The sequence below is a fragment of the Lampris incognitus genome, chromosome 2 (assembly GCF_029633865.1).
Source record: "Lampris incognitus isolate fLamInc1 chromosome 2, fLamInc1.hap2, whole genome shotgun sequence".
Classification (NCBI taxonomy): Eukaryota; Metazoa; Chordata; class Actinopteri; order Lampriformes; family Lampridae; genus Lampris; species Lampris incognitus.
Window position 1 is genome coordinate 134,251,505 of NC_079212.1, and position 16,225 is coordinate 134,267,729.

The following is a 16,225-nucleotide window of genomic DNA, read 5'->3' on the forward strand; positions in this document are numbered from 1 at the left end:
TACGTCAAAATGACGTCGACGCTGCACTGTCGAACTACATTTCCCATGTAACGTCTGCATCCCTGTGTATCGGCCGTCCTGCCGCAGCCGCAGCGTACAGTTACGTGCCGTCTCATTAGGATTATTTTGTGACTCTAAAAATGGAAGAAACAAAGGAAGGCACGGCCTTTAGAGGTGTTGCGGAAAGGCTGACACTCGGCATTGCCCGAATACTTGGTGCGTAGCTCTTCGCGGTTTTTAGCTATAACATTACTTGTTAGAACTAAAACGTCAGGTTAGCTTGCAGTTTAAAAACGCATTGTTGTTGGATGTCAGCTAACGGCCCTGTGTAAAAATGGTAACTCCGTCCAATAATTAATTCATTGCCATACTGTTAAAAACGTAAAAGCGTAGCTGTACTGTGATGCACAATTTAGTAATCTTCAACCTTATGTGCCAGAGAGCATGCCCGGTGTGGTTGACCTGCGTTTCGTGGAGAGGGAGCCTGCAGAGAAGAGATGTCTGTTGTCATGGGAACAGGTAAGAAACAACACTTTAACCCCAAATCTGCTTGGATGTGGTCTTGGTTTCTTACGTGTAAGATCAGGAATTTTGCGTTCAGTGTTACTAAAGTACTGTAACATCACCAAAAATATTTTCTTTTCAGAAAAATACCTGCATTTTGCCAGAGGACCTTAGAGATTTCTATCTGACAACTGATGGGTTCACGCTCACCTGGAGCGTCAAACTAGACAGTAAGTGTCCTCACCAGATGATTTTTTTTATCTGCACATAATGACATGAAGAGCTCTGGTAGGTGGTAAAATCTCACACATTTCATTGTCTCACCAATAGAAGCCACATTGTAATGTCACCATTCACTGCAACTCTATAAATTCATTTAAGATGACGATAGATCAGAAAATACATAAATACATTGGAATGGACAAAATGTATTGCTTCCAGCCCTGTTGATATAGGTTTAACAGTGCCTGTTTGTGTATGTGTGTCTTCCAGGTGAGTGCATCCCTGTAGGTTGCATGATGATAAACAGTGTGGCTAGGCTGCGTCCCCTGGTCCAGCCAATATCACTTTTCTCCCTGCCCAATGCACCCTCACTGGCTGATCTGGACTGGGAGGAGAACAGCACAGAAGGCGGTATAAGTCTTTTTGCTAGCTGATGCTAGCTTAACTTGTCACTTACAGAATTACATATTTCCTTAGTTGTAAAGGGAGGGTAATGAAATAGAAATTGTAAATCGCCAAGACTCAAAATCTGTCCCCCTGACAGGATCAACAAGTGGTCCTACTGCACCCCATTTCGACTCTCGGAGCCGGATCTTTGAGCTGGACTCCTGTGGTGGAAATGGCAAGGTGTGCCTGGTCTACAGAAGCTGCACCCAAGGTGTTTATTCTGCACTATACCAGTCATTACAGTACTGCACTATACTCCTCAAAACCATAAAAAGGGCTCTTATGCCAGGAATGTTTAACCCATCTGTCTTTCTCATTTTACTTAAAGGCAGAATGAGTAGGATTTTCCTAAAAAAGAAAAAGAAAAGAGTGTGTAGGCTCATACAAAAGTAATCCCTCTCAATCATCACTTCTGACCCACTAGATGTGTGTGGCAGTGTCTGTATCTGCAGAGACCCTGTCCTCTGCCTGTATTTTCTTATTTTGCTGTGTACGGGACATTTCTGGGTATTAACTTTTGGGCAGTGGGTGTGTAGCCCCCAGGCAATAACACCATGCAGGGTGTGAGGTGTGAGGGGAGAACTTCATAAAAACGTAGTGGCCATGTGCCAGATCGTAAGCATGCATCCAAGAGGAAGTTGCGACAATGGTGGACACAGCGCCGAAAAAACGCGAATATAGCGAGGCAAAATGCCAAGCAGACAAAGCTCGTTCCAAAACGAGAGTGAATTTGGGGTTGGCTACTTGGCTTTCACCTGCTGGCAAGAACTAAAGGAGAAGGGGTGTCTGGGTAGCATAGCGGTCTATTCCATTGCCTACCAACACGGGGATCGCCAGTTCGAATTCCCGTGTTACCTCCGGCTTGGTCAGGCGTCCCTACAAACACAATTGGCTGTGTCTGCGGATGGGAAGCCGGATGTGGGTATGTGTCCTGGTCACTGCACTAGCGCCTCCTCTGGTCGGTCGGGGCACCTGTTCAGGTGGGAGGGGGAACTGGGGGGGGAATAGCGCGATCCTCCCACACGCTACATCCCCCTGGTGAAACTCCTCACTGTCAGGTAAAAAAGAAGCGGGTGGTGACTCCACATGTGTCAGAGGAAGCATGTGGTAGTCTGCATCCCTCCCTGGATTGGCATAGGGGGTGGAATAGTGACCAGGATGGCTCAGAAGAGTGGGGTAATCGGACAGGTACAACTGAAGGGGGAAGGGGGGGGGGGACTAAGGGAGAGGAGTGGAATGAAGAGTGACGCGGAGTTAGCCTGTACACTGGGATGTGTTCTGGCAACTGCAGTCAGGGGGCATCTGGTATGGTTGAGCTGGGGAGGAGGGGCCAACTTTGAGTGTTGGTGTTTATAAACCGACAAATCCTACTCATTGTGCCTTTAAGTATGGAAATGCTTATATGTTTTCCAGGTGTGGTGGCTCAGCAAAGTGAAATGTGGTTTCTGGATCGTTCATTGTATTGGCATTTTCTGACCCCTACGTTCACTTCCTACTACCGACTGATGATCACCCACCTGGGTCTGCCAGAGTGGCAGTATGCCTTCACCCCATATGGCCCCAGCCCTCAGGCCAAGGTAGCAAGTAGCCTGGTCTTCATAACACACTTTATATCAAGTCACATTTATTTGTATAGCCCTAAATCACTGTTATGGTCTCAGGGGGATTCACATCACAATAGTAATATCATTCTTCAAAAATGGGCAAATACACCTAATTTCTCTCAACCACATTTCTCTAAACCACAATTCTTTATTCATTATTTAGTTAAAAGGAGTTAGAAACATCAGGAATTTGTGTCATATCTGAAAAACATTAAAACATTTCCTTCAACAATATAATACAATGTTAGCTGCAACTATTAGACAAGCCCAAACTTTAAAGAATCGAGATTAGATCATTCACATAAAGCATAAAGGCAGTTTTCCTGTTTTAGGTGTAGAGGTAAAACACAAGACTAGTTATAACTTCACAAAATACTGTGCTTGAATTTTGGCATCCTATAACTGAGATTTAAGTGGAAGTCAATTTTGGTACTTGATCTCAAAAATGTTAGAGGAATATCCATCCGTAGATAATCCTCTCTGTGCATGTGAAATCAAAATGATGTTTCACTCCAGGATCAGAAGGAGTTCCCTTTGGTTTATTCGGTGGTAGATGCAGAATTGAAGGATAGAATTTGTATGTAGCTGAGGCACCGAGTCATTTTGACCAGGTTTATGAAGTTCCAGCACAAGTTTGTTTTTGAGTTTTTTGCCATCAACTGTCCCACCAACTTTTCAGTTAGACCATTTGTTAGCTCCTCATGCTTGAAAAAATTATCACTTTTTTTTTTTGATAGGCTTAGGGACTGTGATATTCTCTATCATATTGTCCCTCTGTTTTCCACATAACTACATATTGTAAGTTTAAACTTAAAACCTGTATTCTCTTGTTTCCTTTACAGCAGTGGGCATCCCTGTACCAGCCTTTGATCTTCAACCGTGAGGTCAGTCCTGCTGACCCTGCTGGAGACTCCCATATCAACAAACTGGACCCCACCAAGGCATTCAAAGGCAAAGTCAAGACTCCTGTGCCCAAGAAGAAGCAGTCAACACAGGGCAGCACTGGGAGCACTGCTAAGAGCCAAGCAAGCACAGGAAAACAGGGGGGGGCAAAGCGGTGAGAGGGGCCCCTTCCAATGCAAACATCACAACCAACTATACTGTCCAAAAGTAGCCCTGCTGAGCAAAATCTGTATTAGGTAGACTTGGTGTGCTGCAAGACAAGGGTATGTTGTCTGAAACCAGTATTAGGCAAGTGTATCATGCATGGATGAAAAAATGTCTAGGGGTGGATCTCTTAATTTTCTACATAGCTGAAACACGCAGAGTTAGGTGGCCATAGACAGTCAACTAATCAGCAAACTAGGCTTCATAAGTTCAAACGGTACAGTGGTCATTGTGTTACTATTAGACTTCTTTCCCTCTAAGAGTTGAATTAATGCTTCCATGAAGGTTTTACAAACATTTTAATCCAAGATATATGGAATTTGTAGTGTTATGATCACTTCCATTATGATATCTGCTCTAATAAAGGCTGTTTGATAGTTTCAGATCAGGGAGGTATATCCCAAATGATATTTTGGCCACAAACTATTTCATAGATCCAGTGATATCCACCCAAAGTGTATGACATGGTAATGAGCTAATTGATAAATCATCCAGAAATGAATGATTTCAAAGATCCATGAGGGTTGTAAATATTTTGGTTCATCTACAAAGTTAATCCCAAACACCTGTTCCCCTTGAACTCCAAACACTTATATGCAAAACTGGGGAAGGATAGATGAACATGTAGATTTTATTAAATTGTGCTGCTTCTTTTTCAAGCCCTGAGGGGCTGTTGTCTGATATTTATTTATTTATTTTACTTATTTATCTGTGTATTGTATGTGGTTTATTTATTGATTTATCTTTTAAGGCACGCTAGTTTCTGATCTTGGATCAGTGTACCCCTCTGGTCTGTTATATTCGATGATGTTCATAGTCATATCTTCCTCCACAGTTTGGACAGCTGTTCTTGTCTAAGTATGAATAAGTGCAGTGCACATAAGAAATCTATAACTTAGCCTCTAAATCATGCATTGATTGGCAACAATTTGTGGGCTACATTGTGCAGCATATACAGAAAATTACCCTGCACAGGAATTTCTTTACAAGAAGGTCAGTATACTATGGTACTCAGCACCATGGCCAAAATATCCAGTGATGAATACTTACCTAGCTGCTACTGTCCATATATATTACAGCAGTGGTTCTCAAAGTGGACTCCACTGACCCATAGCCAGAGGACCCGCAAAATAATTTGCTATGAATTATAAAATTGTGCTGTATCATTAAAAAGTGCATATCTACAGATGGGGACCATTTGCGCCAATAAAACAAGCATATTGTGTCCATTACTCTCACCCAGTGGGAGTACGTGGTATTAACATGATTCAAATTGAAATGTGTTTCTGTTTATCACTATGAAACAGGTCTGAATTATTTAGGTTGAAAAGTTTTAGAATACTAATAGTTCCAATGGCATCTTAAGAGTGCAAATGTTCTTCCTTGTAAAGGGTCCCTGGCCTCAAAACGTTTGAGAAGCCCTGTATTACAGGATCCCAATTTCAGTTGAATAAACTCAGGTTTAAGTAAGGTTCGTATACCCCGTTTTCTTTTCCCCTGTGATTGTGGACGCATATAGGAATTCTTTTGATTACGTAGGCTTTTGTTAGCTTTGGCATCTTCACCTAACTTGCACAGTAGCACATCTGAGTTTTCCTCAATCAAAATTCCTCTTTCAAAATGTTTCTCCTATTCACATTCCCTGTCAAAGTTATGGAACTTGAGTCTATTTTTATCGGTTTTCCATCATGGAACATTTCAGCCCCATGCCGACATCATGAAAGAAGCCTCATACACCACATGTCGGGGGCCCTCACACACACTCGTCAGTAAAAATGCCATCTTGTTTTTCCAGGTGGGCAGTCTCTTCTGGCACTCCAGGTTGCTTCTTGTTTTGGTCACAAATTGAAGGGTGGTGGAGCTCCACAAAGGCTTTGTAGACCCCTGCACCCAATAGACCTCCTACAAGAGGGGCAACTACAGGCACCCACCACCACCCTTTTCCAGCCCTGCATAAACAAATACAGACCATGAAAGGATAGAACAAAATGAGATGGGTGTTTCACAAAATGATTACAGAAAAGAAAACGTACTAACACAGATTTTACTCGATTTTAGTCAAGACTTTTCCCTTTTATGGCTTTTCTAATGTTCTTCCCAATAGTAAACACATGAAAGGATGCATAATTATGAAATAAGGGAGAACTGTGTATAATTCAATACTACCAGGAGGTGCACTTTTTTATTGATTGAACTTGACCTCTCAAAAAAATGTACATGTAACATCAACCATCACTGATCCTTAAGTTCGTCGCAAAATCAATAGAAAATCCCTCCGTACCTGAACACATCAATCCCCCAGCCTGCTATGGCAGTGAAGACCCTGGGTGCTAGGTCTCTAGTTGGATTGATAGCGTATCCACTGTTGCTGCCCAAAGAAATGCCAATGAGCAACACAAGGAGGCCCACTGCAACCGGCTCACTCCCTGCTGCGGCTGGCTTGTTCCTCTGGTCAGACAGAGCCATCAGACAAAGCAGCAGCATGGCTGTGCCAAATACCTGGTGCACACAGAACACACCACCAATTAAAGGACAATGGTAAACTGATTTATATAATAACAGAAAGCAAAGTGTTTGAGTGGATATATGTCAGATGACAGAGATTTGTAGTCCTTTGGTGATAATAACAAAATCCAACTAGAAAAGTGCAGTTTCTGGGGGAACTGCGTGGGCTAGCTGAAAGCTGCTGAACATGAGAACTTAACCCTAGCCCACAACTAGACAATTCCTGCAGAAATTGTGAAAACTGAATGATGAATTTTTTCGCCATTCGTACAGGAAGAGGGGGAGATGGAGGCAGATAGATGACGCAGAGCGACGGCCGAGAAGCAGAAGAACGCGACGATGTGTCATTTGTCCAAACGGGGCGAGAAGTGACACATTTCTAAGCATGTGTAACTTGGATGAGTGCAGGCAGCCTGACTGAGCACTGAAGGAAGTTTCCTCCCCAGATTTTCAAACAGTGTGTGCAACATGCCACAGCTGGTTTTTGAAATTTCTCCATGTCAGTGCATATTCAATGGGCGCACACCCTCCTAACATGTGCTCGTATCTCAAAAACTATACATCGCACAGCTCAGACTTTCACATCGCGAGTGTTACAAGAAGTCGATAAACATTCTGATGCGTTGTGTTCGAATCGAGTGAGATTTGAGGATGTTACAGTAATGTAAAAATGGCCTCGCTCTCGCTCTCACTCACTCGCTCTCACTCTCTGTCCCACTCATATATATAAATATATGTATTTATTTATTTATTTATTTTATTTTGTTCAATCTCAATAGGCTTTATTGGCATAACATTTGACATGTGCTGCTAAAGCACAATTACGATTATGAAAGACCATGTTACGGAATGAAATTAACAAAATTAATGTGAATAACAATATTAGTTAATAGAATAAAATAGATAATGACACAGTATATACATGTAATCAAGTTAGTACTGGTACAATTTCAAATACAAGTGTTAATCCACTGATAATAAAATAAGAGATGTCTTTACATGATATCCATTATTCCATAGATAAAAGAAAATCTACTGATAATAGAATAAAATAAAGATATCTCAAAGGAGACAAAAGGAGACAGTGGCAGTAAGTAGAATATGGTACAGTTGTATTTAAAAATGTCTCTATGTCTGTCCTACTGGTGGTCTCTCTTGTGACAGGAAGGAAGTGACGTATTTAGCAGCCAACACTGCACATTCTTTCTTTTCCCCAGAATGAGGAGCGATGTCTTCCTTTCTGTCACACTTCGGAATTCGGGGCAAATTTGGGAACGAATTCCTCCCTAATATTTCTGTAGTTTTGACATTCTTTTAGAAAGTACTGTCTCTACAGCTCCTTCATCACAATGCCAGCACAGCCTGTCCTCTTTGGGCAGCCAGGTCTGCCTGTGTATGCCCTCTTCTATTGCCAGACTATGATCACTCAGTCTGTGCATTGTCAATGTCTTCCTCAGATTCTTATCAGTTACTGTGATAGTCTGCCACACTATCTGTTTAGGGCCAAATATGTGTCTAGTTTGTGCTTAGCATGTAGTATCATAATTGGTGTATTTTTTTTCCTTTAATTATAATTTGGTTAGGTCTAATCTTCTGAGTGATAGTGTAACTGCTCTGAGGCTAGCTGGGAGCCTGAAGGTGAAAGGTCAGCCAGCCTCAGGACCAGTTAGCTGAGGGGACTCCTTTCTATGTTCAACTCTTGGCAGGCAAGGGCTTTATAATGGTAACAGGCAGGGTCACTCTTTTTAATATCGCTCCAGAATTTGAGAGATCTTTTTTGAATACTTACAAGTAAAGGATATTGGCCTAATTCAGAATCAGAATTAGAATAGTTTATTCAGTTTGGGTGTTTTCTTTGTACCTGGAGAATACTTTTGCAGAACTCTGCATGCAGCGTTTCAATTGGATTTTTGCCCCATTTTGCCCAATCATTTTGTAGTAAGAGGCCCCATACCCCACTGCCATACAATGCAATAGATTCTATAACTGATTTAAATATTTTGAGCCATGTCCTAATTGGAATTTGGATTTGAACTGAACACTTGATGGCATGGAAAGCCCGTTTTGCCTTCTCTTTGAGTTCCCTCACAGCAGAGCAGAAGTTTCCTGTGGAACTAATTTGTAAACCTAGGTAAGTATAGGTATTTGTTTGTTCTATTTGGGTCCCACCTATTTTAAATGTTGGGTCATTTCTCTGTAATCTTGATTGTATTTGGAAGGTGATAATTTTGGTATTCCTCAGGTTAACTGTCAGAACCCAGGTCTGACAGTGCTGATGGAGAAGGTCCAGGCTCCGCTGAAAACCTTCTTTAATAGGAGACAGTATGACCAGGTCATCTGCATAAAACAGACATTTGATGTCTGTGTCTTGAGGAGTGAGACCAGGTGCTGGTGATTGTTCTAATAACAATACTAGTTCATGAATATGAATATTGAAGAGGGTGGGGCTGAGGTTGCAGCCTTGCTTCACCCCTCTACCCTGTGGGAAGAAGTCTGTGTTCCAATTTGTTATTTTCATATATTGATTTAATTACATCAAAAGACTTCCCCCCATACCACTATCTATTAGTTTAAAAAGCAATCCTTCATGCCAGACTGAGTCAAAAGCTTTTTGGAAATCAACAAAGCATGCATGAATTGTGTCCATTTTGATTTACATATTTATCAGTTATTGTGTGTAGGGTGAAAATGTGCTCAGCTGTTCTATAACTTGGAAGGAATCCAATCTGACTTTTGCTTAAGACACTGTGCTCAATGAGGAAGTTATCATTCTTGGATCTAGAATACTGCCGAATAACTTCCCCGGGTTACTACTTACACAGATGCCTCTGTAGTTGGGATCAAATTTGTCTCCATACTTGAAGACGGGTGCGATCAGCCCTTCACTCCAGCTTCCAGGGAAATGACTCACAATTAGTACCAAGTTGAATATCTTTAGGAGGGCCAATTTGCATTTTCTGTTGATGTATTTTAACGTCTCATTTAAGATGCCACGAGGCCTGCATTCTTTTTTGGGCTGCAAAACTGTCAGTTTGTCTTCCAGTTCTAATTCTGTGATGGGGTAATCCAGTGGGGACTGATAATTCTTAACAGCTCTTTCAAGACCATTCAGGTTTTTTTTTTCTTCTGAAATCTGCTCTTGACCTTGATTCTTTGGAGGTTTTCTATAGAGATCTTCAAAATGATTTTTCCATGTATCTCCATTTTGAATGGTCTGTTCGTTGTAACGTTTCTTAAGTTAAAAGAAAAGTTCCAAGTTTACCAGAATTTATTTGACCCAAGAGACTCTTCAATTAATTGTAATTTGTTTTGTAGATATTGTTCTTTCTTTCTTTTTTTGCTCTCGGTGTGTTTTTATAATGTTTTAGAGTCTCACAGGCCAAGCTCCTGGCTGTCTGGATTATTGTGTTTTTGGCTTGAGACTTCTCAATGTCTTCCTAATGGTTTTGCTGAATCATGCCACCTTTCCCTGTTCATTTTCTTTGGGTTTTTTTTTCTTTTTTGCTCCCTGGTACTGCTCCGGGCTGTTTTGTGCCCAGCTGTATCTTCTTTATGTTGTACAGTATACAGGGCTGAGACCATATGTTACCTGTGTCTGCTCTTTTCAGATAAAGAGTGATCTGATAGAGGTTTTTGTTCTTTCGCTGTGGAGGCTATCAAAGAGGTTTGGTCTAAATCTGTTCTAGCATAATCAACATTGCTGCTGCCAAGGTTTGAATAATATATACACTCACTGGCCACTTTATTAGGTACACCTTGCTAGTACCGGGTTGGACCCCCTTTTGCCTTCAGAACTGCCTTAATCCTTCGTGGCATAGATTCAACAAGGTACTGGAAACATTCCTCAGAGAGTTTGGTCCATATTGACATGATAGCATCACGCAGTTGCTGCAGATTTGTCGGCTGCACATCCATGATGCGAATCTCCCGGTCCACCACATCCCAAAGGTGCTCTATTGGATTGAGATCTGGTGACTGTGGAGGCCATTTGAGTACAGTGAACTCATTGTCATGTTCAAGAAACCAGTCTGAGATGATTCGAGCTTTATGACATGGCGCGTTATCCTGCTGGAAGTAGCCATCAGAAGATGGGAACACTGTGGTCATAAAGGGATGGACATGGTCAGCAACAATACTCAGGTAGGCTGTGGCGTTGACACGATGCTCAATTGGTACTTAGGGGCCCAAAGTGTGCCAAGAAAATATCCACCACACCATTACACCACCACCACCAGCCTGAACCGTTGATACAAGGCAGGATGGATCCATGCTTTCATGTTGTTGACGCCAAATTCTGACCCTACCATCCGAATGTCGCAGCAGAAATCGAGACTCATCAGACCAGGCAACGTTTTTCCAATCTTCTATTGTCCAATTTTGGTGAGCCTGTGCAAATTGTAGCCTCAGTTTCCTGTTCTTAGCTGACAGGAGTGGCACCCGGTGTGGTCTTCTGCTGCTGTAGCCCATCTGCCTGAAGGTGCGACGTGTTGTGCGCTCAGAGATGCTCTTCTGCATACCTCGGTTGTAATGAGTGGTTATTTGAGTTACTGTTGCCTTTCTATCAGCTCGAACCAGTCTGGCCATTCTCCTCTGACCTCTGGCATCAACAAGGCATTTTTGCCCACAGAACTGCCACTCACTGGATATTTTCTCTTTTTCGGACCATTCTCTGTAAACCCTAGAGATGGTTGTGCGTGAAAATCCCAGTAGATCAGCAGTTTCTGAAATACTCAGACCAGCCCGTCTGGCACCAACAACCATGCCATGTTCAAAGTTACTTAAATCACCTTTCTTCCCCATTCTGATGCGCGGTTTGAACTGCAGCAGATCGTCTTGACCATGTCTACATGCCTAAATGCATTGAGTTGCTGCCATGTGATTGGCTGATTAGAAATTTGCGTTAACGAGCAGTTGGACAGGTGTGCCTAATAAAGTGGCCGGTGAGTGTATAACATCCAAAGGAGTCTCCTCCAACCTTCTAACTGACAATGTACAGACCTAGTGCTCTGCAAAGCTGCAGGACTTGTTTTCCACTCTTCTTTGTGTTTTTGTCATAATTATTCCTGTTGGGAAGGATAGGGAAGTTCAGGTCAGCTCCAGTGATGTAACTGTCACCTTCAGTACTAGTAAAGTCTACTTCCTCACCAGTTCTAGCATTTAGATCTCCAGTGATCAGCACAGATCCCTGTGCCTGGAAATGACTGATCTCTTCTTCTATGGTGGAGGAAATGTCCTCATTGAAATATAGAGATTCTATTGGGGGGAATATAAATTGCGCATGAAAAAAAATAGTTTTCTCAGTGGAAATTATATCTTTTTTAAATTTTAACCAAATGTGATATTTCCTTTTTTCATTATTTCTATTAAGTCTGCTAGTCTGACGTATACTATATCAACATTCCCCCTGAGTTTATATCCTGGGTGACTCCATTTAGTTTTGTTGATGGGACTTTTAACTCTCTATAATTAGGGGGGCAACCAGTGGGAGCATTGCTTTATCTCTTTTGCACCAAGTCTCTAACAATATCAATATCATTAAACTTGTCTAAGAAGTCAGGGTTTCTACTTTTTAAACCAAATAAATAAGAGTTTAAAACCTGAACACCCTCCCTCCCGCTCTCTCTCTCTCTCTCTCTCTCTCTCTCTCTCTCTCTCTCTCTCTCTCTCTCTCTCTCTCTCTCTCTCTCTCTCAGGCTATCTGCATTCATCCAAGTTGCACATGCACACAGGCCTCAAGTGAATAGTTGGTGTGTACGTTTATCAAAATGGCTGAAAGGTGTATAAAACTTATATTGCAATTTTTCAAAAACTATAAAAGATACCAAAAAAAACTGTTTAGAAATCACAAATAAAAACGTGTTCTGAATATTTGTATCTTAAAGTAAAGGGCATGCTTTGAGCCTCCCGTCCATAGACGTCCATTGTAAAAAAAAAAGAAAAAGAAAATTAAGATAAAAAAGTATAAAGGGTATGAAAAATTTGAAAAGTACAAAAAATATATGAAAGAAGCTAAGCATTTTCAAAATTGAAAAAGGTTTCTAGTCGAAAGTGTGAAAGAGTAGAAAAAGTTGAAAAATGCTGAATTTTGAAGAATCTGTCCCATTCATTCCAATGACAAAAAAGTGTAAATAAAGTTGAATAATTCAAAAAGTATAAAAGATATCAAAAAGTTGTACAGAAGCACTCATCACACAAATAAGCTGAAATTTTTAAAGCTTGAATGAAGTTTCTAGCTGAAAGTGGGTGAAAGTAGATAATGGATGGAAAATGTGGGAAAAGGTAAAATAAATAGTGGGAAGAACATAAGTGTTCTAGCTTCCAGCTAGCCCACTAATTGCATAGTAACCTGGTCAAAGAATCCAGCATGTAAGGACAGGTACTGTGCAGGGTAAGTGGCAAAGATTCCGGCTGTGGCGTTTGGGCCAGTCACTGTTAAATTCCCACCGCTGTAGACATATATGGCATCTGCAGACAGTAACGACATTCACTCTTAAATGTATAACTCCAGATAAAACTTCAGATAAGTGCATGGTGCAATTCAGGTATTCTCAAAGTGCTGATACAGGAAAAAAAAAATCTAATCATAGTGTTAACAGCCTCATATGCAATTTCCTCACCATAGTAAACAGCATAAATTGTCCCGGCTGCAAGAAATGAGCCAAGCAGCTGTGTACAAACATAGAGAGGCAGCATCCTCCATGCAAGGCGGCCAAACACACACATTGTGAATGACACTGCTCCATTCATATGAGCCCCTGATTAAGAAAAAGGGCACAAAAAAACCATCAGAAGGGTACCTAACGATCTTGACAATATTTCACTAATTATTTAATATGACTCTATAACTCAGTTGTATGGACTGGGGTGTGTTCTCATACCTGAGACCTTTCCGCCAATGTGCACTCCCATGGTGACACCAAGGCCAAAACCCAGGTTAATGCTGAGGTATTGTCCAAAAACGCCTCGTCCTGTCACAACCTGGGCCACAGAGCCCAGGCCAAACACCTGGGCCGCGGAGAGAACCAATCAGAGACAGGAAGGCCAGGCCCCAATGTTGAGAAAGGAAAGCACAGACTATCAGTAAAGGCATGAACAATCAAAAGGTCCACTTACAGCAAAGGGAAAGCATCAGTTATTTAATCGTAAACAAGCCATCATTAAAACTTTTTTTTGCAGTGTTCAGAAGCTTAAAAAACAGATTACAAGAAATAAATTCTCCAGATAGTCTGAAAAGGGAAAAGTATTCATACAAGCTATTAAATCAAAGGTAGAGACAGAGAAACGGTTTTGGTGAAGCTACGTGCTTTATTTTCAAACAGGAGAGACTAAATAAACTCAAGAGAAAAGAACGAAAGTGCTCAAGAAACTGACTTATTCACAAAGTCTAAAATGTGTTAAGCTGATAACATAGTTTTAAACAGTGTGGTGTGACAAATTGAATACATTTAAAACCATTTGTGACCATGAACCTACTGAAACCTGCCTATGGAAAGCTGGCATTTCAGGAACTATAGCCATTCATTCAGCGAGCAGGAAAAATGTGCTTCCTGTTAAAATAATTAGCCTAATTTGTTCGGCCCACGTGCAGCATGACACACTGTATGTTGGGAAGACATTGAGGGTAAATCTCATTTATATTTTTCACGATTCAAAAGTTGTTTATCCACATCCTTGCACTCATGCCTTTGTGTGAGCCTATGTATCTGAGTTTGTTTGTGTGTGTGTGTCTCTGTGTGTTCACATGTGCATGCGTAGCTGCATGTTATAGTGAGTATGGTCTCTCACACGAGGGGGTAGGTTATAGAGTTTGTTGTAACAGGTGGCTATCGTGACTTTTGCAATGCACTGCATGCCATTGACCGTACTGTCTTGTGACCCCTCGACCCCATTTCCTGGCTTCCTCCCTTAAGTCCACCAATCCTCACCCACTGACCCTGTCATGTGACTGAGCAACGTGCTTGCCTATGCGTATGTGTGTGTGTGTGTGTGTGTGTGTGTGTGTGTGTGTGTGTGTGTGTGTGTGTGTGTGTGTGTGTGTGTGTGTCCATGCACATGTGTGGTGTAAAACGGGTAGAGGCCATGACTAATGTTATCAGATGGTCAAGAACGAACATCCATGACGAACTGCACATGGTGTCTGACGATTAGCGCAACACAATAATCAACGCCAAGGGAGAATTTCCTGTGAAGGGAAAGTCTAGATATGTCTCAATATTATTGCAATGCACTGTGAAACGTGTCATCACAAAGTATTACAAACACACACTCTACACAGGACATGGACTTTCTCTTACCATCATGACATATGTGCAGAGGGTCTCAGCAAGTCCCACACGGAAAAGCTCATTCTTAAGCCAAAGCTTCGATGGCAATTTGTTGCCCCCTTTCAAGCAAGCACCCCCTAAATCTACCGACTGCACTGTGTCTTTCATCCTTCCTTCCTGCCTTGGCTTCCTCCTTTGTTTCGTTGCGTTTCTGGCTTCCAAAATTCAAATAAGCTTAACATCGGAGTTCTCCATAGTTTGGCACAATTTGCTGATATTTTGGAGAAGCTGCCTCACTCGACCATGTGTCCTCGAACATTTCCATTCAGTGCGTACCCCACAGAGCTCGTCCACGTCTTATAGCCTCTAACCCAGCCCCCTCCCCCCTGACACACTCTTGTACACACAGTCACACACACTCTCCAATAGCTAAATGTCTAAAGAGGGTACTTAGCCAACAGGAAACAAGGCTGCAAAAAACAAAACTGCTCTGTTACAGAGAATATTTCTTGTATGTCCACATGGACATTACTTTCCCTGCCCAGAGTATCATTGGTGCCCTTTTCTCTTGCAGCACAGTTTTAGACTAATAAATGTTGTAAGCTCTAAATCATGACTACGTTATTGTTTCTCCTTGCACATCCCGAAATGCTGTTATAATACTGAACCTTGTGGGACAATGAAAAAAAAAACCCCATCAATTTAATATATGGATCGCACAAAAGCTAAAATGACCCATCAAATGACAACAACACATTATCTGGTCAATCTTAAGATCGGAAAATGTCAGACCCTTTTATCTGCGATCTTATTTTCTTTCTTTCTTTTTTTTTTACTACTTTTATTAATCCCCATGGGGCAATTCTTTCTCTGCATTTAAGCCATCCTAGCTGTGTAGCTAGGAGCAGTGGGCAGCCGCCATGCAGCACCCGGGGACCAACCCCAGTTTGTCTTGCCATGCCTCGGTCAGGGGCACAGACAGGACTATTAACCCTAACATGCATGTCTTTCTGATGGTGGGAGGAAACCGGGGCATCTGGAGAAAACCCACTGCAGACACGGGGAGAACATTCAAACCCCACACAGAGGATGACCTGGGATTACCCTCAAGGTTGGACAACCCCGGGGTTCGAACCCAGGACCTACTTGCTGTGAGGCAACGGCACTAACCACCGGGCCACCGTGCCGTTTCAGCGTGGGTTTTAGAGGAACTCGGTGGAGTAGCAGGAAGTAAAGAGGCTTTCTAATTGCTTACATCACATGATCATACAGGATATCACATGCACACCACTTGAAAACATACAGTGCATCCGGAAAGTATTCACACCCCTTCACTTTCTCCACATTTTGTTATGTTACAGCCTTATTCCAAAATGGATTAAATTCCTTTTTTTTCTCATCAATCTACATACAATACCCCATAATGACAAAGTGAAAAAGGTTTTGTAGAAATCTTTGCAAATTTATTAAAAATAAAAAACTGAAATATTGCATGTACATAAGTATTCACACCCTTTACTCAGTACTTGGTTGAGGCACCCTTGGCAGCGATTACAGCCTCAAGTCTTCTTG

The 16,225-nt window shown here is 41.8% G+C and overlaps 2 protein-coding genes across 3 annotated transcripts; one reads left to right on the forward strand and one right to left on the reverse strand.

Annotated features, from left to right (window-relative positions):
* The first annotated feature begins 80 nt into the window (after positions 1-80).
* tpgs2 (tubulin polyglutamylase complex subunit 2) lies at positions 81-3,841 on the forward strand. Of its 2 annotated transcripts, XM_056272849.1 has the most exons (7): positions 81-216; positions 440-519; positions 647-734; positions 997-1,137; positions 1,271-1,384; positions 2,587-2,750; positions 3,620-3,841. In XM_056272849.1, the coding sequence occupies exons 1-7, from the start codon at positions 141-143 to the stop codon at positions 3,836-3,838; spliced, it is 882 nt and encodes a 293-aa protein (XP_056128824.1). In that variant the 5' UTR covers positions 81-140; the 3' UTR covers positions 3,839-3,841. The 2 variants fall into 2 exon arrangements, with proteins under 2 accessions (XP_056128824.1, XP_056128825.1); XM_056272850.1 differs by lacking the exon at positions 997-1,137.
* A 1,794-nt stretch (positions 3,842-5,635) lies between these two features.
* aqp7 (aquaporin 7) lies at positions 5,636-14,982 on the reverse strand. The gene is made up of 6 exons (XM_056272848.1): positions 14,684-14,982; positions 13,268-13,394; positions 13,007-13,144; positions 12,736-12,854; positions 6,166-6,383; positions 5,636-5,833 (listed from the first exon to the last, which is right to left on the reverse strand). Exons 1-6 carry the CDS (start codon positions 14,819-14,821, stop codon positions 5,638-5,640), a joined length of 936 nt encoding a protein of 311 aa, XP_056128823.1. The 5' UTR covers positions 14,822-14,982; the 3' UTR covers positions 5,636-5,637.
* Positions 14,983-16,225: the final 1,243 nt, after the last annotated feature.

Bases quoted from the DNA above. Each gene is read 5' to 3' on its own strand.
- aqp7 (XM_056272848.1), bottom strand. From the start codon at position 14,821: ATGAAAGACACAGTGCAGTCGGTAGATTTAGGGGGTGCTTGCTTGAAA. The intron at 13,145-13,267 runs GTATGAGAACAC...TTTCTTAATCAG, and splicing joins CATTGGCGGAAAGGTCTCAG to GGGCTCATATGAATGGAGCA. The intron at 12,855-13,006 runs GTGAGGAAATTG...TACTGTCTGCAG, and splicing joins AATTTATGCTGTTTACTATG to ATGCCATATATGTCTACAGC.
- tpgs2 (XM_056272849.1), top strand. From the start codon at position 141: ATGGAAGAAACAAAGGAAGGCACGGCCTTTAGAGGTGTTGCGGAAAGG. The intron at 735-996 runs GTAAGTGTCCTC...TGTGTCTTCCAG, and splicing joins CTGGAGCGTCAAACTAGACA to GTGAGTGCATCCCTGTAGGT. The intron at 1,385-2,586 runs GTGTTTATTCTG...TATGTTTTCCAG, and splicing joins CTACAGAAGCTGCACCCAAG to GTGTGGTGGCTCAGCAAAGT.